This window comes from Salvelinus alpinus, chromosome 1, assembly GCF_045679555.1.
Source record: "Salvelinus alpinus chromosome 1, SLU_Salpinus.1, whole genome shotgun sequence".
Classification (NCBI taxonomy): domain Eukaryota; kingdom Metazoa; phylum Chordata; class Actinopteri; order Salmoniformes; family Salmonidae; genus Salvelinus; species Salvelinus alpinus.
Genome location: NC_092086.1, coordinates 45,072,027 through 45,097,964, shown reverse-complemented (window position 1 = coordinate 45,097,964; position 25,938 = coordinate 45,072,027). Strand labels below are relative to the sequence as shown.

Below are 25,938 nucleotides of genomic sequence, written 5' to 3'. Positions count from 1 at the left end.
TTCGCTGTAAAATATATTTTCAAAATCTGACACGATAGGTGGATTAACAACAAGCTAAATTGTGTTTTTGTATATTTCACTTCTGATTACATGATTAGAAATATTTTTAGTAATATCTTTTAATCTGATACGTTTGGAAATTTTCATCTTCCTTTCCGGACCGGAACGAGGCTGTAGTTTTCTCATCATAACGCGCAACCCAAATGGCGTTTTTTTTGTGATAAAAGTAATATTTATCGAACAAAAATAACATTTGTTGTGTAACTGGGAGTCTCGTGAGTGGAAACGTCCGAAGATTATCTAAGGTAAGCGATTAATTTTATTGTTTTTCTGACTTTCGTGACCATGCTATTTTGGGGCTAGCTGATGTAGCATTGAAAGCTACACTCACAAAAGCTTGGATTTATTTCGCTGTAAAATATATTTTCAAAATCTGACACGATAGGTGGATTAACAACAAGCTCAACTGTGTTTTGGTATATTTCACTTGTGATTGCATGGTTATAAATATTTGTAGTAATATTTTTGATTTTGGCGCCCTGCAATTCAGCGGTTGTTTTGGAAAGTGAACCCGTATTCGGTATCCGTAGCGCAGTGAAGTTTAAGAACAAACTAGGAACAGTGGGTTAGGTGCAGAACGACAGATTTGTACCTTGTCAGCTCGGGGATTTGAACTTGCAACCTTTCGGTTACTAGTCCAACGCTCTAAACACTAGGCTACCCTGCCGCCCCAAATTGCGTTTCAGAACGCACGACCACCTAGTGCGTCATCCCTGACGTAGCGTTCGTAATGCTCCTTTGACGTTGAATGACAGCCGCCGGAACGCAAAGAGTTTGCGGCATCTCGTGGACATGAGGCGTTAGTTGTACAGCAGGTCACCATAACAAATACATTAATAAAGCCAGCTATGTCTATCTCTGATAAGTAAAAAAAACAACAACAAAAACCATCAACCATTATCACTAGCAATCCGATTGCATTTGTATCGTTCCTCGATTTCCCTCGAAAAATCATGTACATTGCGATGAACGTAGTTTCGTAGTAGGCAAATCAATGGAGGTGTCAACAATTTACAATGTTCCATAGAGAGGTGAAGACATACTATGAAACAAACAGCCAATGCTATGGATGTATCATTTAATTTAACTATCAATGTAAAAGTTGTTCAAAACCTTAATCGATACATTTATTAATGAAATGTGATCCCATATTCTCCATGCGTTTCACCTATACATCAACGTAATGGTAAAGCCCAAAATGCCCGGGTTTCCGCGCGAAAAGACGGCCCGCGCGCCTGAACTGCATATAGCTAGCCGCATTGTTGTTCAGAGAGCTCTGATTTTAGCACATTGTTTTAACGATTCTTTGCTGTCTTTTCTTATTTAGTTTTTTTTAATCTAAACGAATTTTATATTTTAGTGTATCACGCTCACACTTGAAATGCCAGCCAATACTTCCTTGTCTCTGCCGGTGGATGTCAGGAAAAGGTAACGTTACAAGCTAGCGCAAATGTAATGTTGCAGTGCTGTCATGTTCGGCTAGCTAGCTTACAGCACAATGCATTCAGTTCACCCTTTGTCCTGTCAAATAAGCACACATGCATGGCATGTGGTATTCTTATTCTCACCGCATCACACGATCCACCATTCCATGCACAATACGACGAATTAATTTTGCCACGCTGAAACTAACTAGCATCTTCCACACAGTTTACCTATGCCATGTCTAGCTATTTAACTGTACCAAATATGCTTTGGAATAAATTTGGCGCCAAATAATACATTTTGGCTCATGTCAGCTGTTGCCTCTCACTTCAATATTGGATACATGCATGTTTTTATTTCCTAGTTGGCTAACTAATGTTAACGTTCGCGTTATCGCTCTAACTGTTAGCTTGCTAGCTATCATCGACTATTTGTGAAATGTTATCAACTCAAAACGGCTAGCTATCTACGTTGTCTGTTTACAACATGATAACATTACTCTAGCTGACTTATTTCATTCGATGCTTGGTACAGTAGTTAGGATAGGAATTCAAAACCAAGTCAGGTTCACAATCAAGTGTCCAGCTAATTAGCTAGATATCGTTAACATTTAGCGTTAGCGACCTGCCAACCAGTTGTGCCATGTTGATATGTTGGATTTGACTATGTTCGTGTTTAGGTCATTGTAGCAAGTGGGTAACACTTTTTGTTTTTGTTTACAGACTGGAGGTGTTGGAAAAAGATGAAGTTGGGATCTCAGATGAGGTGAGTGACCTGAACTACCAAGTTGGACATTTGGTTTCGGTTGCTAAAGACTTATTTACGTTTTCTATTTTATTTCATCGTTGACTAATGTCCATAAAGCCGATCATGACTATCCCTATGTGAAGTTGTATTAGTCGTATGTACAAGATACACATGGTATACATCGTCCAACGAAATGCTTACTTGCATGTCACTTGGCAATAAGAAATAATACAAGAGAAGTAAATGGCTCAGAATAAACATTTTAGCACAAGTATAATACAAGAATGCACAATCTGTAGTTTAATATTTACACCTGTTTTGGGGGTTGCAGGGCAAGTGTTTACATTGTGCATTATTTTGTGTGTGGCATGCAATCGTGTGGATTATTATTTTTACCATTATTTAACCAGGTAGGCTAGTTGAGAACAAGTTCTCATTTGCAACTGCGACCTGGCCAAGATAAAGCAAAGCAGTTCGACACATACCACAACAGAGTTTACACATGGAATAAACAAACGTACAGTAGAAAGTCTATATACAGTATGTGGAAATGAGGTAGGATAAGGTAATAAATAGGCCGTGGTGGTGAAGTAATTACAATGTAGCAATTAAACACTGGAATGGTAACTGTGCATAATATATATATATATTATACATGCACAACTGTGCAAGTAGAGATACTGGGGTGCAAAGGAGCAAGATAAATATGAGTGCATATGTGTGAGGAGAGCTGCATAGTGTTCAACATTCTGATGGCTTGTAGCTACAAGCCATCTCTGAGCCTGTTGGTATCAGACCTCATGCTCCAATAGTCTTCCTCACAGTAAGCGAGTGAACCGCTTGTGGCTAAGCACTTAAAATAACTTAGATGGGTAGCACCTTCCAAAGCAGGTCTTAAACGAGTTTATTTAACTCATAGGACCTTGTCAAAGAAAAGGTGAAGTTGGTGCAGGACTTCCTGCATGCGGATGCCCAGGACCAGCTCAGCAGCCTGAAAGCCAAGATGAAGAGTTCAGAGATCTCAATGGTGAGTTGTGGCTGCATCCTGTCAATCTAACGAATCCACTCACTCTGGCCCATCACTCACTCCATAGAAATAGTATCTTTGGGTTTGTCCAAAATGGCACCTTATTTCCTATATAGTGCTGTGCTTTTAACCAGGGCCTGCATGTTCCCCTCAGGATGGCTACCTCTCTAAGGTGAAGGCTCTATTGGGACGTGAGCTGTGTGTGGAGAATGGCTCACACGGGGATGTTGTGGAGCAGAACTGCAAGAATGGCAAAACAAATGGCTCTGCAGCAAATGGTGACTCTCACAAGGAAGAGGATGAAGATGGAATCATGGACACCAAAGAGGCTGATGCCATGAAGTCTCCTTCTGCCCCCAAAGGCAAGGGAGGACGGAAGAGCAAGTCAGACTCTGAGCCCAAGAGTGAGTAGGAGTGGCTGGGAACATCAATTTCTAATCTATACAGTATCCCTTACTTTTCTGGGATGTCTCATGCTCTGAAAGATTGGTTCTGATGTCCATCTAATTGTTTGACCAAGCAACTTGTAAAACACCGAACACATTTTAGAGAGAACTGTACATTTTGGGAAATGACTAAGTGTTGAGGCACATGGATGCATGTGCAATGGATTCCAAATCCTTAAATAATAAAACATTGTTTCTTTACTTTTGTCCAGAATCTCCTGGTTCCAGGGTCACAAGAAACTCTGTCTCCGGGAAACAACCGACCATCTTATCAATGTTCTCCAAAGTGTGAGTAGGATCTCATCTGTTTCCCTTAACCTTTCAAGTTCTTATGCATTCTGCTCATGAGTAAACTTTCCTCTTGCTCCCTTGCAGTCAGAAGCGCAAGTCTGATGAGGTGAATGGAGAGGTTACAAATGGAAAAGTGGAAGAGAAGGAGAAAGTAGAGCGGGACACGGAGGAAGAGGTGAGGTGATCTTATTGTCTGGCACCTACCACTCAGACCATGTGATTTACTCTTATTAATCAATGCACCTCCTAATCAGTCCTTTCTGTTGTAGACACAGGAAGAGAAGCGTTTTAAAGTGGAGCCAGACAATAAGTAAGACCTTCCACCTTTTAACCCCTTCCTTCAATTGGCCACACCCTTCCTCCAATTTGCATTGACTGTCTCATCCTCTCTTCTCAGGCCAGTTGCAGAGGACGCCACTAGTGAGAAAATGAAGCCAGTGGCTGCAGCTAAGGTGAGGCCTATTCCTGCACTAACGCTGTTATATAATTTTGGTGCAGAGTTGCCATGTCAGTGTCACTGATGCTCATCTCCTGTTTCAGACTCCACCCCCTAAATGTCCAGACTGCAGGCAGTATCTTGATGACTCGGACCTCAAGTTATTTCAGGGAGATCCTGATAATGCGGTGAGAAACTCAAGAGTAATACTACAGAAAATGTGATACGGTGCTATTTTAACGTGTCATTGGGGCCAGCTGGATATTTGTTGAATGATGACTTGCACTAAATAGGATTTTATAGAGTAAAACAATATGGATCTATTCTAGTTGTCATTCTGGTAGCACAATCAATGAAACAATGACTTTTCTTGCTTATGTTTGTATACTTACAGCTGGATGAGCCAGAAATGTTAACAGACGAGCGCCTTTCTCTGTTTGACTCAAACGAAGACGGCTTTGAGAACTATGAAGAACTACCCCAGCACAAGATTACCAACTTCTGGTGAGTGGTCCCTTCATGCTGTCCCATCGAAATTGTATACAGCTTCAGCTTTTTAGTGCGTGTTTTTTGCGGTCACCTTGGTAAAAGTGAGCTGTTCTTTTTTGCAGTGTTTATGACAAGCGTGGCCACCTGTGTCCATTCGACTCTGGGCTCATTGAGAAGAACGTTGAGCTGTACTTCAGCTGTGCAGTCAAGCCCATCTATGATGACAACCCCTGCATGGATGGTATGGCCCTGGCCTTTTTCACACTAACTGTTTATATACTTTACATGTTTTCCTCCAACCATTCTAAATCAACTATCTTTACTAAACCATTTTATGTGAGGTATACTTGAGTGGTGTACATCTGGCTAACTACTGTACTGCTATTCTTCTAGGTGGGGTTCCTGCCAAAAAGCTTGGTCCCATCAACGCCTGGTGGATCACTGGTTTTGACGGAGGAGAGAAGGCCTTAATTGGATTCACTACAGGTAATCTCATCAAGAGTTTCCTTTAGGTTTAAGTGGATTGGATGTTAAAACATTAGCCTAATGCCTATACTCATGGTGTATATAGTGACTCTGACCTATAACTGATGACGTCTTCTATATCTCCAGCCTTTGCTGACTACATCCTGATGGATCCCAGGGAGGAGTACGCTCCCATCTTTGCCGTGATGCAGGAGAAGATCTACATGAGCAAGATGGTGGTGGAGTTCCTGCAGAAGAACCCTGACGTCAGCTATGAGGACCTCCTCAACAAGATCGAGGTGAACTACAAATGTTTGGTGTAGACACTTGACCAGGGTCGTGTTCATTAGTGCCAAATGTTTCAAAATGATGCAACTAAAGTTTATTAGATAAATGCAGGTCGTTTTTTGTTGTCTAATGAACATGGCCCAAATCTTCACACATGACAACATCGGCTTTAGCACTGACTTGACTCGCCCGCTCTTCTTTGCTTCTAAGACCACAGTGCCTCCTGCTGGGCTGAACTTCAACCGCTTCACAGAGGACACGCTGCTGCGCCACGCCCAGTTCGTGGTGGAGCAGGTGGAGAGCTACGACGAGGCCGGGGACTCTGACGAGCAGCCCATCATCGTCACCCCCTGCATGAGGGACCTGATCAAGCTGGCTGGGGTCACCCTGGGAAAGAGGTAATGATAGGACCTGGTATTATCTGATGTTGCAACAGACTTGCCATTAGAAGCACAACCCCCCCCCCCCCCCCCTGTCCTTCCCCTGTAGTGCTGTCTGCTTCTCACTCGGCTGGAAGAGAATCATAACTCTTAGTGTGAAGTTAAAATGGCAGACTTGTCTGTCAGTAGCTGGATTGAAGATGCAATTCAGTCTAATTTGGCTGTGGTTCATTTTATGTTGAAACCGTAAAGCTAAAGGTCCAGCCATCAGAGCTGTGTATGGTCACATGCTGATTTGTGTTGTGGGACAATAAGGGGGTCATATTTGTCTCCCTGCTGTCTGTTCCCTCTGATCCCTGGTGTTTAACACTCCTCTTGACATTCCCTAATGCAGCATGCTGTTGTACTGGTAGGTATTCTACAGCCCTTCGGTCTGAATATATCCATGGCTTGTTTGGTGTGCATTGCAAAAAATGTGTTGTCATAGAGCAATTTGGTGAACTGTATAGCTCATCCCAATTTGTGCTGTTTGTCATAAAATAAATCTGCTGCATGCCTACTAAAAGCATGGCTGCTTTGGCTGTCGAGAGCTTGAACACAGCATTACTACATTTGCAATCAATTGTTATAATAATATTAGTACATTGGGCCAACACCCAACCACCTGCTTCTTTCCCTTCGTAGGAGAGCTGCTAGAAGACAGGCCATCCGCCATCCCACCAAGATTGAGAAGGACAGCAAAGGAGGGCCCACTAGAGCGACTACCACCAAGCTGGTCTACAAGATCTTTGACACTTTCTTCTCTGACCAGATTGATCAGAATGAGAAGGATGGCGGAATCAAACGCCAGCGCTGTGGTGTCTGTGAGGTAATTTACTAAGTGCCAATCTGAGTTTGGAGGAGCCTTATTTAATTGCACTTTGAATAAGTACAAACCTTCTGCCAAGTGAACTAGCTAAACCCTTATGCAACTAATTGGAACAGTCTTCCGTTCATAATTGAAGCATGTAGCACTCTAGAATATTTTTTTTTATTTAACTAGGCAAGTCCGTTAAGAACAACAAATTCTTATTTGCAATGACGGCCTACCAAAAGGCCTCCTGCGGGGACGGGGGCCTGGGATTAAAAATATAGGACAAAACACACATCACGACAAGAGACAACACTACATAAAGAGACTTAACATCCGGTGAAATTGCAGAGTGCAAAATTCAAACTACAGAATTATAAATATTTAACTTTCATAAAATCACAAGTGTAATACATCAAAATAAAGCTTTACTTCTTCTTGTTAATCCAGCCGTTGTGTCAGATTTCAAAAAGGCTTTACGGCGAAAGCACACCATGCGATTATCTGAGGACAGCGCCCCGCATGCAAAAGCATGAAAAACATATTTCAACCAGGCAGGTGCGCCACGAAAGTCAGAAATAGCGATATAATAAATGCCTTAACTTGGATCTTCTGTTGGCACTCCAAGGTCCCAGACATCACAAATGGTCCTTTTGTTCGATAATGTCCTTTATATCCATAACTCAGTTTAGCTGGCGTGCTTCAGTCAATAATCCACCCAGTTTCCCTCCAAAATGCATACAAAATGAATCCCAAACGTTACTAGTAAACTTTTCCAAACAAGTCAAACAACGTTTATAGTCAAACCTTAGGTACCTTAATACGTAAATAAACTATACAATTTAAGACAGAATCGTTATTGTCTTTACCGGAGAAAAATACCAAAGAACGCGCTCTCTTCCACGCGCTTGGAAACACTACAGCCAAAATGGGAGCCACCTACAATTTCTGGCTAATTTTTCCAAAAACCAGCATGAAACTTTCTAAAGACTGACATCTAGTGGAAGCCCTAGGAACTGCAATCTGGGAGGATTTTGCCTTATAATAAAAGTGACAGCTGTTTTATGGCTGCAGTCCCGGTAACGGGACCGATATGACAACAGCCAGTCCAAGTGCAGGGCGCCAAATTCAAAAAACAGAAATCTCATAATTAAAATTCCTCAGACATTCATGTGTTTTATATCATTTTAAAGGTAATCTTGTTGTTAATCCCACAAGTGTCCGAATTCAAATAGGCTTTTCAGCAAAAGCACCACAAACGATTATGTTAGGTCACCACCAACTCACAGAAAAATTCAGCCATTTTTCCAGCCAAAGAGAGGAGCCACAAATAGAGGTAAAATTAATCACTAACCTTTGATCTTCATCAGATGACACTCATAGTACTTCATGTTACACAATACATGCATGTTTTGTTTGATAAAGTTCATATTTATATAAAAAATCTGAGTTTACATTGGCGCATTACATTCACTAGTTCCAAAAACATCCAGTGATAGTGCATAGCCACATCGTTTCAACAGAAATACTCATCATAAATGTAGATGATAATACAAGTTATACACATGGAATTATAGATATACCTCTCCTTAATGCAACCGCTGTGTCAGATTTCAAAAGAACTTTACGGAAAAAGCAAACCATGCAATAATCTGAGACGGAGCTCAGAACGAGTCGAATTAGCCGCCATGTTGGAGTCAACAGAAACCAGAAAATACATGATAAATGTTTCCTTTGATGAACTTCATCAGAATGCAGTCCTAGGAATCCCAGGTCCACAATAAATGCTTGATTTTGTTCGATAATGTCCGTTATTTATGTCCAATTAGCTACTTTGGTTAGCGCGTTTGGTAAACAATTCCAAAGTCACAAAGCGCGTCCACTATAACGTGGCGAAATGTCCAAAAGTTCCGTAACAGTCAGAAACATGTCAAACGATGTATTGAATCAATCTTAAGAATGTTGTTAACATCTTGAATAACGTTCCAACTGGAGAATTACATTGACTTCAGTTGAGCGATGGAACAGAGCTGCCTCTCACGTGAACGCGCGTGTTCAATGCGTGGTCACCTCATGGCAGTGGTGAATCATTCCTGTCTCCTTCGGCCCCCCTTCACATTAGTCATCAGACAACGTTCTATTGACTGTTGACATCTAGTGGAAGCCGTAGGAAGTGAACTCATCCATATCTCGCTGTAATTTCAATGGGAGTTTGTTTGAAAATCTACCAGCCTCAGAAAGAAATTCAAACAGGAAGTGGAACTTCTCAGGTTTTTGCCTGCCATATGAGTTCTGTTATACTCACAGACATAATTCAAAGAGTTTTAGAAACTTCAGAGTGTTTTCTATCCAATACTAATAATAATATGCATATATTAGAAACTATGACTGAGGAGCAGGCCGTTTACTCTGGGCACCTCTGTGCACCTTTCATCCAAGCTACTCAATACTGCCCCTGCAGCCATAAGAAGTTTAACAGTGGTAGGCTGAATTTCTTTTTGGGGGGGGGGGGTTTGTCCTCGGGGTTTCGCCTGCCATATCAGTTCTGTTATACTCAGACATTATTTTAACAGTTTTAGAAACTTTTGAGTTTTCTATCCAAATCTACCAATTATATGCATATCCTAGCTTCTGGGCCTGAGTAACAGGCAGTTTACTTTGGGCACGCTTTCGTCCGGACGTGAAAATACTGCCCCCACCCAAGAGAGGTTAAGACGACACAGCATGGCAGCAACACATGGTACAAACATTGGGGACGGGTGTTGTATGTGGAGGACGAGGGATGCAGTAGATATCTCAGATAGGGGGGAGTGAGGCCTAAGGTTTTATAAATAAGCATTCTTGCGATGGGTATACAGAGATGACCAGTTTAGAGTATAGAGTGCAGTGATGTGTCCTATAAGGAGCATTGGTGGCAAATCTGATGGTAGAATGGTAAAGAACATCTAGCCGCTCAAGAGCACCCTTACCTGCCGCTCTCTAAATTACATCTCTGTATTCTAGCATGGGTAGGATGGTCGTCTGGGTTAGTTTGGTAGCTGGGGTGAAAGAGGAGCGACTATGATAGAGGAAACCAAGTCTAGATGTAACTTTAGGCTGCAGCTTTGGTATGAAATGCCCTAGTTTAAAACACATGTTCTCATTCTGTCTCCAGGTTTGCCTAGTTCCAGACTGTGGCAAGTGTTCAGCCTGCAAGGACATGATCAAGTTCGGGGGTAGTGGTCGCAGCAAGCAGGCTTGCCAGAAGAGGAGGTAAGTTAGCTGGTCTTTAGTGCCCCTCTCCCCCTTAGCTGCCGAGATAAATGGTTCCTGCCATGGCTGTAACTGAACACTCATACCATTTTGTTCCAGGACACTTCCTTCCCATGAGCTCATTCTGGAAAAACGCTAAACAGTTCTGAGACTCTTAAAACTAACTCCAGACTCTCTTTTAAAAAATTAAACTGCCACTAAGTGTGAACTGGGCCATGGGGTGGAACTGGAAATGGGGCTGTGCTAGCCAGCTAATGAACATCTTCACAGCCCTTTATTTCAAATTGGGTGCTTATGTTGTAGGTATGGTGGCTTGAACTCATTGGCTAACTTATCATTGGCTCCCTTATCAATGTAATTTCCCCACCAGATGCCCCAACCTGGCAGTAAAGGAGGCTGAGGATGATGAGAACATAGAGGAGGAAGAGTTGTTGCCTGTAAAGCCCCCTTCAAAGAAGGTGTCCAAGGCCAAGACTAAGAAGCAGAGCAATGGCAAGCTGACCTGGGTTGGAGACTCTATCAAAGTATGTACTCCTTAGTGTTGAAGTTCTTAACCTCAAACTGATCAAAATATCCCTTAGTACACCAGACTTGTAATATCAAAAATGTGTATGTAATTTCACTGACTTGCTGCAATGCAAACAGCTCTTGGGATAAAGGTTCTCTCCTCTCCCTCCTGTGTTCAGACTGCGGGGAAGAAGCAGTACTACATGAAGGTGTGTATGGACAATGAGGTGCTGGAGGTGGGAGACTGTGTTTCTGTCAGCTCAGATGACCCATCAATCCTACTCTACCTGGCCAGGTAGGTCCTATAACATTTTAAGAATCTTGACTTAGCCTTTTCTATTGGTTTCTGTCTGGGTTAGGTGTTGACTGTCTTGGGTCTCCAGGATCACATCCCTGTGGGAGGATAACAATGGGAAGTGGTTCCATGCCCACTGGTTCTGCCGTGGTACAGATACTGTGCTGGGGGAGTCCTCTGACCCTCTCGAGTTGTTCCTGGTCGAGGACTGTGAAGACATGCAGCTGAGCTTCGTAGAGGGAAAGGTCAACGTCATGTACAAGGCCCCCTCAGACAGCTGGTTCATGGAGGTAAGAATTCATTGGCTTTATCGCTCTTTAAGCGGAGTCGCTAGCCTGGTCCCAGATCTGTGCGCGCTGTCTTTCCAACTCCTACAGTCATTGCCATGCCAATTGTCTATACAGCTACTACTCAATGCACCTCATCACTGATGTATTTTGTACCACTGTGTTTTCAGGGTGGCATGGTAGAGGACATCAAGGTGATTGACGATGACAATGGGAAGAATTTCTTCTACCAGCTGTGGTATGAAGGAGACTGTGCCCGCTTTGAGACCCCGCCCACCTTCACACCCCAAGAGGACTGCAAGTACAAGTGAGTCATAATTGACTTTTGACAGCCCTATCAGTGCTTTAAGTACTTACATTTGGAGCTCTGAAAATCTAGTACTGGAATACCATAAAGCTGACATTTCCTCAGTGTGGTTCTTGAAAAGTTATTTTGAAATTTGTTGTAGCCAAGGTTTTTTAAATCTCTTCTGCTCCAATGATTTCATTTCTGATCAGTTTGTGATGTAGACTTTCATTTCTTTCCTACAGTTTCAATTGACTGGTGTTGCGGTAAAACCATGTACGGTTATTATGACATCAAATGTTGTCTTGAACTTGGCTTGCCATACAAAGGGACATTTTGGGTGTTTTTTATGTTTGAGAAACGTGATACAAAACCCTACATCTCAAATGGCAAAATGTTGAATTCCAATGCATAGTACCTTTGGAAAGGCTTGTCAAGTGGTAATGCTGTTTTTCTTCTATACTGCAATTCAATACAAATTGAGGTCTTCAAATTACAATTCAGTGCTTGACAGTCGTTGAATTTTACTTAGCAATGTCTATGAACCTTTTAAGTGTGACATTTTGATAGGAGGATTAGTAAGTTGGTCTTGGGTTACTGTGTCCCCTGTATTTCAGCTTCTGTGCCAGCTGTAGTAGGGCAGAGGAGAGGGAAGAGCAGGAGACACCTCGGGTGTTTGAACCCATAAAGGACGAGGACCACGACTCCAAGGCCTTATATGCTCTGGCCTGCCTGAAGGGAGAGCAGTTCAGGGTGGGAGACAGCTGCTACCTGCCCCCCGACGCATACAACTTCAGGTGAGTGGAACATCCAGGAATACTGATGCTTATACACGGCATTGTTGAAGACTTGTTTCTGATTGGTAAGCTAGGTTTGGTTTGCTGAACTAGCCAGTCTGTTTTGGTCACCAAGGCAACTAATGTAGTGATCTTGTAAACTTGCTATCTACTTCAGTGGATGTTGAAAACATTTCTAGTGGTAAATGTGTTCAATTATAGCCTTGGTATAAAAGGCATAATCAACTCTGGACTCTAAGCATTCTCTGGAAAATAATGCAACTCCATGGCATTTTAGTTCAGCTCCGCTAGCACATCGTGGAACACATTCCACGTGCATGATTTTCATAGGATGCAAAGCCCCTCGTTGATTCTCTTGCATCAGTGGTATTCAAGGTTGGTGTTGTGGGGTAATTGCGGTGGGGTCGCAACAACACAAATTAAGAGTACATGTTATTGTATGGGACAGTAGACAAATGTTTTTGGGAAAGATCTGTTAAGGGATAAATCTAATGAATTGAAGATCATTTGATGTAAATCTAATTGTATTGATTTGGAGGGGTGGGTCCCAAGAGATTCTGGTGCAAAAATGGGGTCCCTGCTGAAAGTTTCAATACCACTGCCTTACATAGGCATGGTCTCCATTGGGGACAACTAGGCAAATCCTAGTGTTGGCAAATTCAACATCAGCTTTTTCAAATATATTTTATCTCCCCTTACATTAACATTATTTTCTTTTGTGCTCAGTGTGAAGGCAGCCAGTCCAGTGAAGCGTCCTCACAGGAAGGAGGACGTGGATGAGGAGTTGTACCCAGAGTACTACAGGAAGCATTCAGACTACATCAAGGGCTCCAACCTGGATGCCCCTGAGCCCTTCAGAGTGGGACGCATCAAGGAGATCTTCTGCCACAGACGCAGCAACGGGAAGGCTGACGTGTCTGAAGTCAAACTGCGCTTGTACAAGTTCTACAGGTGAGCACCCAAGTCAAATGTCATGGTAGAACTGCAAAGAAGGACCCCTTGGATCCATGCCAAATTTAGTAACTTTTGTACAATGAGAATTTTGGCCTGAAATGCATCTTCACTGTAAGGGATGTGAACTGGTGCCAATATCTGCATGTCTGTATTCTGTGGTTTTACTGTACTCTTAATGTTCACCCTCTGTCAGGCCTGAGAACACTCACAAGGGGGCGAAGGCAGGTTACCACACAGACATCAACCAGCTGTACTGGAGTGACGAGGAAGTGACAGTCAACATGTCAGCGGTGCTGGGCCGGTGTCGTGTGGAGTACGGAGAGGACCTGAATGAGACCGTTCAGGACTTCTCCTCAGGTGGACCTGACCGATTCTACTTCCTTGAGGTGAGGCTGGACTAGATGAGAAGCAACTTTAACTTCCCATATTATTATTATTGCATGCTAAGTAGCTGAGATGCTCGTTCGAGGAAGTTTGCTCAAGATGGTAATATCAGTCGCCTTCTAACCCAAAGGCTTATAATGCCAAGTCCAAGAGCTTTGAGGACCCACCCAACCATGCCCGCTCTGCTGTGAACAAGGGCAAGGGGAAAGGGAAGGGCAAAGGTAACTACTCTCCTCTGTGGTACTTATTGCCAGTCACATAGTTCTCTCCTTTTGAAATGTCCTCTTGCCTATTAGAGGTTTAGGCTTGTCATGAGGCTTCTCTGACTACTGTTGTAACTGTGGCTCCAAACCCCCTGCCCTCCAGGTAAAGGCAAAGGGATGTCGTCTTCTGCTCAGGAGCCTCCAGACCAGGAGCCTCAGGACCCCAAGGTGCCCAAGCTGCGTACCTTGGACGTGTTCTCTGGCTGCGGTGGGCTCTCTGAAGGCTTCCACCAAGCTGGTTAGTAGTTTCTTCACTTCAACAGCTTGGGAAATGTCTACGTTGTGGGTGACCACGAGGGAACTTTTTTAATATACAGGTAGAATCTCTTACAAAAGTGAAGTTAAGTGTTTGTCAGGCCACATAGTGACTGCAATTTGTTGTTGCTTCTACCTGTCAGGTATCGCTGAGACTCTGTGGGCCATCGAGATGTGGGACCCAGCAGCCCAGGCATTCAGACTGAACAACCCGGGCACCACAGTTTTTACAGAGGACTGCAATGTGCTGCTAAAGCTGGTGATGTCTGGAGAGAAGACTAACTCCCTGGGCCAGCGGCTGCCCCAGAAGGGAGACGTGGAGATGCTGTGTGGAGGCCCTCCCTGTCAAGGCTTCAGCGGCATGAACCGCTTCAACTCCAGAACCTACTCCAAATTCAAAAACTCTCTGGTGGTGTCTTATCTCAGGTCAGTTAACGGGATTTCAGCCGTAAGAAGTTAACGGGATCGATTTGACAACAGACAGTGAAAGTGCAGGGCGCCAAATTCAAACATCTCATAATTAAAATTCCTCAAACATACAAGTATTATACACCATTTTAAAGATAAACTTGTTGTTAATCCCACCACAGTGTCCGATTTCAAAAAGGCTTCACGACGAAAGCACACCATCTGATTATGTTAGTTCAGCGCCTAGTCACAGAAACACAGCCATTTTCCAGCCAAAGAGGAGTCACAAAAAGCAGAAATAGAGAAAATGAATCACTAACCTTTGATTTTCATCAGATGGAACTCATAGGACTTCATGTTACACAATACATCTGTTTTGTTTGATAAAGTTCATATTTATACCCAAAAATATCAGTTTACATTGGCGTGTTATGTTTTGCCTCCAAAACATCCGGTGATTTTGCAGAGAGCCACATCAATTTACAGGAATACTCATCATGAATGTTGATGAAAATACAAGTGTTATGCATGGAATTAAAGATATACTTCTCCTTAATGCAACCGCTGTCAGATTTCAAAAAAGCTTTATGGCAAAAGCACACCATGCAATAATCTGAGTACAGCGCCCAGGCACCAAAACAAGCCATACAGATACCCGCCATGTTGTGGAGTCAACAAAAGTCAGAAATAGCATTATAAATATTCACTTTGATGATCTTCATCAAAATGCACTCCCAGGAATCCCAGTTCCACAAATGTTCGATAAAGTCCATTTATGTCCAAATACCTCCTTTTCGTTCGCGTTTAGTCCAGTAATCCAAATGCAAAACGCGCGAGCACTAAGAACTTTTGACTTTGTCTAGACTATTACAGTTCGTAGAAACATGTCAAATGATGTATAGAATCAATCTTTAGGATGTTTTTATCACATTTTTAAGAATCTTTCAACCGGACAATTCCTTTGTCTTTAGAAATGAAAAGGAACAGAGATCTCTCTCACGGCCGCGCGCCTGACTTAGCTCATGGCATTCTGCCAGACCCCTTAGTCAAACAGCTCTTATTCGCTCCCCCTTCACAGTAGAAGCCTGAAACAAGGCTCTAAAGACGGTTGACATCTAGTGGAAGCCTTAGGAAGTGCAATCGGACCAAATTTATACTATCTTGGATAGGCAAAGACTTGAACCTACAAACCTCAGATTTCCAACTTCCTGGTTGGATTTTTTCTCAGGTTTTTGCATGCCGTATGAGTTCTGTTATACTCACAGACATCATTCAAACATTTTTAGAAACTTCAGTGTGTTTTCTATCCAAATCTACTAATATGCATATCTTAACTTCTGGGCCTGAGTAGCAGGCCGTTTACTCTGGGCACGCTTTTCATCCGAACGTGAAAATAGCGCCCCGAGCCATAAGAAGTTAAACAAATTTTCCCGTTTACATATAAAAGTATATGTATGGATATATATATATATATTATTGATCTGTCCAAGTACAGAAGCTTGTTTAGGTGGTTGCTGTGTAGTTATACTTTCCCCCTAACGTGTATTCTATTATAGTTACTGCGACTACTACAGACCCAAATTCTTCCTGCTTGAGAACGTGAGGAACTTTGTCTCCTTCAAAAGCTCCATGGTCTTGAAACTGACTCTGCGCTGTCTTGTCCGTATGGGCTATCAGTGCACATTCGGAGTCCTTCAGGTGAGTTATTAGTTAACTTAAGCTGGCATTTTTCTTTCTGATTGACAAATCCAATAGTCTGCAGTATTACGCAATGTTAGTTTAGTTATGGTGCTACATGTTGTGAAAGTCATTAATGGGATATGCTTAAGCCTGACCTCTGCTGTCCACTCTTCCCAGGCTGGGCAGTACGGCGTGGCTCAGACGCGGCGCAGGGCCATCATCCTGGCGGCCGCGCCTGGGGAGAAGCTTCCTCGCTACCCAGAGCCCCTGCATGTGTTCGCTCCCCGGGCATGCTCTCTCAACGTGGTGGTGGACGACAAGAAATATTTCAGCAACGTCACACGGTAATCAGCCACCAGTCAATGTAAAAGCGTGTGGTTGAATAGCTTGTGATGTGAAGGATAAGGGTTGTCTAGTTTCTGATTGTTCCTTCCTGTTTCAGAGGTAATGGCGGTGTGTACAGGACCATCACAGTCAGGGACACCATGTCTGACCTGCCAGAGATCCGCAACGGAGCGTCTGCTCTGGAGATCTCCTACAACGGAGAGCCCCAGTCCTGGTTCCAGAGGCAGATCAGAGGCACACAGTACCAGCCCATCCTCAAAGACCACATCTGCAAGGTACAGCTGCTGCCTCATAGTTACAATCACCTGGTGGCTCAGCAGTAACTTGTTAGAGCAGCCAAAGGTGTGGCTCGGTCTTTGGAGTCTCTTGGATAATTTAGTCAGCTATTAAGACTTCAGTGCAGCTTAGGGAAAAGCTGTTTTGGTTTTTACAGAAGCAGAGAGTACCACACTTGGAGAGCAGATTTGTTGTGCCTCTAATGCTTGCTACATTGGTTGAATTCATGGTGCGTGGTGACTGTCTACGTGGGTGTATCAAAACGGGAATGGATCATCTCTGAAGTAGAACTAGGAGTAAAAAATCGTTGCTTCTCAAATGGAATTATGCAATGCCCCATAGATGCAATGAGAACTGTCACAAGGATGGGTGGACAATGGCTTTCCCTGACACAAACTAAGCCACTCTTTGGTTCCCAGGACTTGAGTGCGCTTGTAGCGGCCCGTATGAGGCACATCCCCCTGGCGCCTGGCTCTGACTGGAGGGACCTGCCCAACATGGAGGTCCGGCTGAGAGACGGGACCTCATCCAAGAAGCTCCGCTACACCCACCCAGACAAGAAGAATGGCCGCAGCAGCTCTGGAGCACTGAGGGGCGTTTGTACTTGTTCAGGAGGTACTCACTTTTATATGGATATTTAGGCCATACAAATGTTATTAAATGCTTAATGGATTTTCATTTATTTTTTTATACAATAGCAACCTAATCAGTTAAGCCTCTTGGCTAAAACAGTGGGTGCTTGGAGTGTTCATGACTCTGACAAATAGTCTTAAGCTGTTCATTTTTATAGCACTTTTTCAGGTCAGATGGCCAATGTAGTTTGGATGGCAAATCCAAGGGGTTGTCTGTAGACATGTTCTGATTGCCACCCTGTCCTCTAGGGGTGCCCTGTGACCCTGCTGACAGGCAGTTCAACACTCTGATCCCCTGGTGTTTGCCTCACACGGGGAACCGCCACAACCACTGGGCCGGCCTCTACGGCAGGCTGGAGTGGGACGGCTTCTTCAGCACCACCGTTACCAACCCTGAGCCCATGGGCAAGCAGGTAAAATCTAATACTGTACCAGTTCTAGCAGAATTGATGAATGGCTAGGAACATTTCACCTCAGGACACAGCCATGTAATAACATGTACAGTGGTTGTAAATACTAGTCTACAGAAATGTATTGGGGTCCCGCTCCTGCAGAGCTGTAATGTTGGATGCTTTGGGTACTAAATGTCCTGTCATGTTTCAGGGTCGTGTCCTGCATCCAGAGCAGCACCGAGTGGTCAGTGTGAGGGAGTGTGCTCGCTCTCAGGGCTTCCCTGATACCTACCGCTTCTTCGGAAATGTTCTGGACAAACACAGACAGGTTTTGGATGTGGTCTCTCTGTTCTCCATCAGGAATTTAATCCCCTCCCAGAAAATGCCTTTGAGTGACACTGTTTGTTCCCCCCCCCCTCCCAGGTTGGCAATGCTGTTCCTCCACCACTCTCCAGAGCCATTGGACTAGAGGTCAAGAAGTGTGTCCTAGAGCGAATCAAGGAGAATGGCAATACAAAAGAGAATGAGAAAGGTTAGGCCTGCTCAAAGTGCATCCTGTAGTAGTTACCACTGCTCATTTGGGCATTTTGATGAATTACTGATAGTGGCTTTAATGTGGGTGGGAAGCATGTCATCAGTATCCATACTATGTCATTTTCCTCCCTCAGAGAACGGGAAGCAGGAAGAGAACCTCAAGCAGGAGAAGATGGTGTCGGACTAGTGCCTGGCCCTATCTCAATCCCCTTTCCACTGAGAATCATCAAATTCCCTGGAGATCCTGAAGCCCACTAAGCCACAGGAGATCCTCATATTTTTTAAATGAGCTGGCCAGTCTGCAGTACCATTCCATGTTTATGATTGTCTAAATGTGATTTTAACTGTGTATTTGCAAATATCTGCTTGGAAAGTGAATCGTATGTAGTTTTTATATGTTGTAATATTTCAAATAAAGCTCTTAAATGGCAGTTCCTCCTCCTTGTAACCTTCTTGGCCTTCAGTACATCAATGTCTTATTTTTAACGGCAGCGATCAGTGCATACCCAAAGTGGCATGTAGTAACTCATGGCGCTTGATGGGACATAAGCAATTAACTAGTGACCTACAGTATCTGATAACATTCTATTCAATGGGTAAAAATTAGGTTCCCATGTAGAATGGTCAAATGTTGTCCCCTCCTTGGCAGTGAGCAACAGACTTCTAAATGCCCTTATTTGTTCATGACTAGGGGAAATAATGGAAAACATGCTGTTAGGTAGTTACCTTGAAGTATGAGCTCAGGGATAGACTATTTACCGGTTGGGAGGTGCATTGACGTGGTCCCCCCACGCTCATATTTACAATGTTATTTAGGCAGCAATTACCTCTAGCCTGATCTGCCCCCACCCCCCCAAATTGAAGTCATGAGTCATTCCAAGTTTATATTCTGTAGAAGTTTGGATTTACATACAAACAAGTGCTACGTAGTCAGGGATTGACAAGTCTTTATTCAGAGCTACATGAATGAAATCTGGCATTCCTCCTGAAATGTCATTGCCATCTCAGTTGTTTGATGGTCTGGGAGGGGAGAAAAGATGGTTGAATAAAATCAGTAAATGAATCCGATGCAATTTAGTGAAGCGTCTAGATTCTAAACAGCCACTGATTAGCCTTTCAATGCATACGAGTGCTCCATCTGACATTAAATCGCTCATCACAAGTCAAACAATACTCACTTGGCCCATTCCACATTGAGGATAAGATGGTCGTATCCAAATCCTGACACTCCTGCGATGGCTCTGGCTGCATCCTCCCTGCGGTGGAAACTGATGAAGGCAAAGCCCTGAAGGACAAAGAGGCGGTAAGAAGGCAAACTATTTCAAAATAAACCAAACCAACCAGTTGAACTTCTGAAAGACCTGTAAATGCTCCCGCAATTTTCAATTACTCTTTACCCTGCACAAGCAAGTTAATGGTTATGTATACACTACTTCTAAACTAGTAGCCATTTGAACTTCTACTGCTGTACTCACCTTGGACTGGCCTGTGTTTTTGTCCTTGGCCAGGTAGATCCTGGAAATTGAGCCAAACGGCCTGAAGAGCTCCTGCAGATCCGTCTCACGGGTGTCCTCAGACAGGTTGGTCACACGGATGGTGGCGTTGTCATCAGCTGTGGAAGGATAGACAGTTTAGGTCTGGGTTTGTGTTATCCCACCCCCAGCCGTTTAGGCATCTTACCAAAATGCCTGGCTTTGTTGGAATTCCCCAAATGAAATCAAGAGGAAAAATGTTTTAAATCACTCTGATTGGACTGCTCCATGCTGAACCAGGACCATGAGTGTTGTCCAGACATCAAAATACTTCTCAAACGAGACTACGGTGTTAAGGTCTGGTGACTCCATAGACTAGTATGCTCCTTATTCTAGAAAACTGAGTGGAAGAGTTGAATCATACGTACATGCACCACGGCGATTGGGTTGCATAGACTCTCCTCTACGTGTGCTGCCGTCCCTCAGGCTGGGGGGCACATACTTCCCCGTTTTGCTCCCTGCGGCTGGTGCGGCTGGCTCAGGCTCGTCTGAAACAAAGTATATATCCATCAGTGATGTCAATTTAACAAAATCATTAGCCACAATCATGACTGTGTACATTTACAGCCCAATATAACTTCTAAGCTATGGGCAATTATGACAATACCTCCTGCAGTCTTCGTCGGGTCTCCAGTGGACAGGCCCAGCTGCTCGGCCAGCTCCTTCTGCATGGGGCCAAGAGTGTCCTTGTAGGGGCAGCGGGTGGTCCAATGGTCTCCTTTACAGATTCGACAGGACACTATCTTCTGTCCCTTCAGCTTGTTCATGGGGTCCTCTTCCACATCTTGGGCATTCAGGTCCTGAGAGAAGGATTCAGGTTATTACATATCATCACCGATTTATAACAGTACTAAAAGGTGACAATTAGGATCATTTAACTACATCATACAAAAACAAATGAACTGGTGGATTGTTGCGACTGAAGAGGAGATCTCTGATGGCTCAAAGAGAACAATACTAGATCAGCTTCTCTCAGTGGCTCCTCACCTCTTTGCTAGAGATGAACACCATAAAGACATCATCACTGACTGTGGTATCAGCAACATTGGGACCTGGTGGGTCATACTCTGAGTTGCCAAACTTCTTCCAGTTCTGATTGGCGGGGATAGAAAAGCAATGTTAAGTCAAATCAAAATATCTTCAATTTTTTAACCCCTTACACTCGTGAGAATTGGCCTATATGGATAGGGCTAAATTGAAATGTGAATAAGGATATGCATGACCATGGCAGCAACTGAAAGAAAATACTTTTGGAGATTATGGGGAAATGATCAGACTAAAGGTGATGACAACAGTTCACCTGACACACAACTGAATCCAAACATTACACTGTTGATTTTATGTGCATTTTAAATGTACTGTACTTTTTGACGCATTTGTTGATAACGAAATCTGAAAATATTCTGGATAGATTCAGTAACAAAGAATATGTGTGGAACATTTGGGGTAGGTGCAACAAAGAACAAAAAAATGACGAGGGTTTGAGTGAGGTCTAACTGGTGTTTTCAAGTGGCCACACCTCTCCAAAGTGTGAACAGTTCCTAAGCAATTTTATGACTCAAAGAAGATTATTCAACTATAAAAGGTGCTTTTTTGAGCTCTCCTATCTGTGCCGTTGAGGAACTAGAGGAAGCACACTTGCAGTTACTTTGTTTGGAACACCGCTCTGCATCCCTGCCTTTACCCAATTACTGTTGACGTTTACGCAATACAAAAACAGTCCATTATAAATCACAATCTGGGTCAGATGGGCATCATTTGAAAGCTTGTTCTATTGCTAACATGAATAGAAAAATGATAAAATATGATCTTAATGTTAGGCTTTCACAAGGCAATTCAGAGAAGCCAATCGTAATTTGTGTCATGAGTGCATTCAGATGCGTATTCAGCAGCAAATCTTCTTCACAATACCCAACAAACAAACTCAGGTAAAGCTGTTAAGAAGCCTTTTTGACCTGGACTTGGCGCTCCGGTACCACTTGCCGTGCGGTAGCAGAGAAAACATTCTATAACTAGGGTGGTTGGAGTCCTTGGCAATTTTATGGGTGTGTCAGAGGAAGGCCCTAAAAATTGTCAAAGACTCCAGCCACCTTAGTCATAGACTGTTCTCTCTGCTACTGCACAGCAAGCAGTACCGGAGCGCCAAGTCTAGGTAAAAAATGCTTCTAAACAGCTTCTACCCCCAAGCCATAAGACTCTTGAACAGTTAATTAAATGGCTACCCAGACTATTTGCATTATCCCTACCCCACCCCCCATGTTTACACTGCTGCTACTCTGTTTATTATCCATGCATAGTCACTTTACCTCTACCTAAATGTACATATTACCTCGACTAACCAGTGCCCCTGTACATTGACTCTGTACCGGAGCCCCCTGTATATAGCCTCGCTACTGTTATTTTACTGTTGCTCCTTAATTATTTGTTATATTTCTTTTTTTTTCTTAAAATTGCATTGTTGGTTAACCCTTGTACCTGTATATGGATGGGAAATGGCAGATTTGGAGGCAGTGGTTGTACAATAGCATGCTATGCACGACGTCAGAGCTCAGGGTCTCCTCACAGCTTTGTATGGGTTTTGACTGACAGCGGTTCTGAACTTGAGCACTGCGTGTGACAAGAAGTTGCTCCCATCCATCCCGCTAATTGGGTAAATTTAGAATTGTTTTGTCTGAGTGAGGGAAATGCTGTAAATTACGAGGCTCTATGTGTTTTGTGAAAGATGAGACGTTACGGATTATAGTAAATACCACTGATGTCATACAAGCAAGCCAAACACACGTTAGTCCAAATGGGCACTTCACATTTCCATATCCTAAGACTCATGTAATATACACTGTCAACATCTATGATCACTATGTTTGATATACAGTTACAAGATGACATGGCGTTATACCCCCCCATACTGAACAGAAATCAAATTTTATTTGTCACATGCGCCAAATACAACAGGTACAATGAAATGTTTACTTACAAGCCCTTAATGTACAATCCTATCAAACTCAATACTGAGGTGTTGTGCAACAAAGGTTAAGATTGTGCTAAATTCCCAAAGAAAACACTGACCTTTCTCCTGGCAACAGCTTTGGAGGCCTTCCTAGTCTCAATCTTGAAGGTTCGAATAATCTATAACACAAATGACAAATGTTCATTTCTTGGTTAGTTACATCTGATTCAGACATCAGGGGCAGTAGACTTTGTGGGAAGGAATCAAGAAACCCACTCTCCTATTTGGATGAGCATTAAAACAAAAAGTACCTTGAACTTCTTTCCATCCTCATCGATCTTGTATTCCGTGATGGTTTTGATATTTCCTTTGACGGTTTCTTTTGGAGGGGGTAGGGTACCTGGTGGTGGGGATGACAACACACAAATGAGGTCATGATAGTTAACAATAATATCGATACTGTCTGTTAGTGGATTGTTAGCTGCCTACCACCAACTAAGGCAAGCACACTACAGTATGACGAGTAGACTTTGTTTTCCTGACAGACTAACGTTAGTTACTAGCTAGCCAACTAACGTTGGGGGGGGGGGGGGGGGGGGTAGCCTTCTCCCTGACAAATCACAAAAATTGTCTTACTGTCTACGAAGTGTGACAGAGAAACGAACCACTATAATGAAGAAAAAATACACGTGGAAATCGCCTGGTTTAGCTAGCAAGCTAATGTTAGCCAGCTTCTTACCTTCGTCTCCCTCCTCTTCAACCTGATCCGCCCAACTGGGCTTGGAACTAGAAAGAAGGATTAACACACACTATTTGAAAATTCAAACACATGATATATACGACAATCATCATATTTGTATTGAAGAACTCACTCGTCGTATTCAATCGACGGCATTCTGTCTGTGCGCGCAACGACCAGAGAACAAGGAAAAATACACGAACGACACAAACTGAAAAGCTTACCAAATAGGATAGCTAGAGCGCCACCAACGGGTCTGAAGGCTACTTAATTCAACTGAAACGATAGGGCACCAAATCTTATTCGATGAGGTTTAACTGCGGTTGGCAACCAATTAATGTTGAATTACCGCCACCTAACGTTACTAGACTGGAGTATAACTACCTTATACTTTGCTTGAATTTGTTTTTTAATCAACAAATACCCTACCAACTTACACTTCACAAAAAAATTATATAACAGTAATAAACAATATAAAAATAAACCACCACCCTGCTCCACTTTTTAAATATATTTAGTCCTACCTCAGGCCAACAGCCTGAAAGGATGAGACACCACCACTTAACACACTGTAACTCTTCTGACGTCAAGTCTCGCACAACAAAAAAACCTCTCTGCAGCTGCCACCACAACCTCAATTTTCTGCGATGTACATTACATCCCTGCAGTTCAGTTGATAACCATTGCTATAATTGCTAAAAATCCAATCTTACTGAAACATATATCACTTGTTGGCCTATCCCTCTGTACTGGTACAGATCTACAATTTACACCACTCCTCTCAGGATCCCTCAAGGGGGAGGGATCTTCCTCTAATCTTCCTCTAATTCCTTCCCTGCCTCAGCATATAACAACTACTCTAACCTTGGAAACCTCAACCTGCCTCTCTTGCACCGGACATTTCTGATCTCCACTACTTTCCCCAATGCTACACATTCCTTTGTCTAACGCCCCATTCTGCACACGTCTCACACCTAGGAACCTCCCTCCTACACACTACTACACACTGGGGTCACATGCCCGTAAGCAGGGATCATCAACTAGATTCAGCCGCGGGCCAATTTTTTCTTGAGAGGTAGGTCGGGAGGCCAGAACAGAATTACAAATAATTTGTAGATTGCAAATTGACCGCAAGATAGGGGTGGTATATAGAAGATAGCCCAATTTGGTAAAAGACCAAGTCCATATTATGGCAAGAACAGCTCAAATAAGAAAAGAGAAATGACAGTCCGTCATTACTTTAATACATGAAGGTCAGTCAATCCGGAAACTGTCAAGAACTTTTAAACTTTCTTCAATTGCAGTCGCAAAAACCATCAAGCGCTATTATGAAACTGTCTCTCATGAGGACCGCCACAGGAAAGGAAGACACAGAGTTACCTCTGCTGCAGAGGATAAGTTCATTAGAGTTACTAGCCTCAGAAATTGCAGCCCAAATAAATGCTTCACAGAGTTCAAGTAACAGACACATCTCAACATCAACTGTTCAGAGGAGACAGTGTGAATCAGGTCTTCATGGTCGAATTACTGCCAAGAAACCACTACTAAAGGACACCAATAATAAGAAGAGACTTGCTTGGGCCAAGAAACACAAGCAATGAACAAGACAGGTGGAAATCTTTCCTTTGGTCTGATGAGTCCAAATTGGAGATTTTTGGTTCCAACCGCCATGTCTTGTGAGATGCAGAGTAGATGAACGGATGATCTCTGCATGTGTGGTTCCCACCGTGAAGCATGGAGGAGGAGATGTGATGGTGTGGGGTGCTTTGCTGGTGACACTGTCAGTGATTTATTTAGAATTCAAGGCGCACTTAACCAGCATGGCTACAACAGCATTCTGCAGCGATACTCCATCCCATCTGGTTTGCGTTTAGTGGGACTATCATTTGTTTTTCAACAGGACAATGACCCCCAAAAAAGCGATTTGTAGTCGTGCTTTCTAGGGTTACTACATGCTTTCTAGGGGTACTACAAATCTCTTTCTACATGTGAGAACTTTTGGTCTTTTTCTTGTTGTCAAATCCCTGCCAAAAGTCAGGTGACCTTTGCGCTTCCAAATATGGCGTTGCAGGTTTGCCATATCTGTCAAAATTCTAATGCAATATATTGATTTACAAATACAAATCAAAAGGTGTTTGTTTGTGGATAATGAATTGCATTTGTGGATAGTGATTTACATTTGTGGATTGGCGATTTACAATTGTGGATTGGTACTTATTTGTACAGATCATGATACACGAATACAAAATGCATGCTGTATGTTCACAAT

General features: G+C 43.1%; 2 protein-coding genes across 3 annotated transcripts; one reads left to right on the top strand and one right to left on the bottom strand.

Annotated features, from left to right (window-relative positions):
- The first annotated feature begins 1,260 nt into the window (after positions 1 to 1,260).
- LOC139577459 (DNA (cytosine-5)-methyltransferase 1-like) lies at positions 1,261 to 18,882 on the top strand. 2 transcript variants are annotated; one of them, XM_071404474.1, is made up of 35 exons: positions 1,261 to 1,488; positions 2,208 to 2,250; positions 3,152 to 3,259; positions 3,414 to 3,663; positions 3,918 to 3,993; positions 4,081 to 4,171; positions 4,266 to 4,306; positions 4,394 to 4,448; positions 4,537 to 4,620; positions 4,827 to 4,936; positions 5,044 to 5,162; positions 5,315 to 5,407; positions 5,534 to 5,685; positions 5,885 to 6,072; positions 6,449 to 6,463; positions 6,739 to 6,922; positions 10,059 to 10,156; positions 10,527 to 10,680; positions 10,843 to 10,958; positions 11,047 to 11,248; positions 11,416 to 11,552; positions 12,149 to 12,328; positions 13,055 to 13,279; positions 13,476 to 13,668; positions 13,797 to 13,887; positions 14,033 to 14,167; positions 14,328 to 14,610; positions 16,149 to 16,290; positions 16,450 to 16,616; positions 16,715 to 16,892; positions 17,313 to 17,508; positions 17,775 to 17,938; positions 18,129 to 18,245; positions 18,341 to 18,449; positions 18,586 to 18,882. In XM_071404474.1, the coding sequence occupies exons 1-35, from the start codon at positions 1,442 to 1,444 to the stop codon at positions 18,636 to 18,638; spliced, it is 4,596 nt and encodes a 1,531-aa protein (XP_071260575.1). In that variant the 5' UTR covers positions 1,261 to 1,441; the 3' UTR covers positions 18,639 to 18,882. The 2 variants fall into 2 exon arrangements, with proteins under 2 accessions (XP_071260575.1, XP_071260584.1); XM_071404483.1 differs by lacking the exon at positions 6,449 to 6,463.
- Positions 18,883 to 19,381: 499 nt separating this feature from the next.
- LOC139577453 (eukaryotic translation initiation factor 3 subunit G) lies at positions 19,382 to 23,977 on the bottom strand. The gene is made up of 10 exons (XM_071404462.1): positions 23,803 to 23,977; positions 23,670 to 23,716; positions 23,242 to 23,330; positions 23,050 to 23,109; positions 20,971 to 21,075; positions 20,591 to 20,783; positions 20,352 to 20,471; positions 19,927 to 20,063; positions 19,630 to 19,736; positions 19,382 to 19,471 (listed from the first exon to the last, which is right to left on the bottom strand). The coding sequence occupies exons 1-10, from the start codon at positions 23,823 to 23,825 to the stop codon at positions 19,456 to 19,458; spliced, it is 897 nt and encodes a 298-aa protein (XP_071260563.1). The 5' UTR covers positions 23,826 to 23,977; the 3' UTR covers positions 19,382 to 19,455.
- Positions 23,978 to 25,938: the final 1,961 nt, after the last annotated feature.

Bases quoted from the DNA above. Each gene is read 5' to 3' on its own strand.
- LOC139577459 (XM_071404474.1), top strand. From the start codon at position 1,442: ATGCCAGCCAATACTTCCTTGTCTCTGCCGGTGGATGTCAGGAAAAG. The intron at 11,249-11,415 runs GTAAGAATTCAT...CTGTGTTTTCAG, and splicing joins CAGACAGCTGGTTCATGGAG to GGTGGCATGGTAGAGGACAT. The intron at 13,280-13,475 runs GTGAGCACCCAA...ACCCTCTGTCAG, and splicing joins CGCTTGTACAAGTTCTACAG to GCCTGAGAACACTCACAAGG.
- LOC139577453 (XM_071404462.1), bottom strand. From the start codon at position 23,825: ATGCCGTCGATTGAATACGACGA. The intron at 23,331-23,669 runs GTAAGAAGCTGG...CCCCACCACCAG, and splicing joins TGAAGAGGAGGGAGACGAAG to GTACCCTACCCCCTCCAAAA. The intron at 20,472-20,590 runs GTATTGTCATAA...ACTTTGTTTCAG, and splicing joins CCCGACGAAGACTGCAGGAG to ACGAGCCTGAGCCAGCCGCA.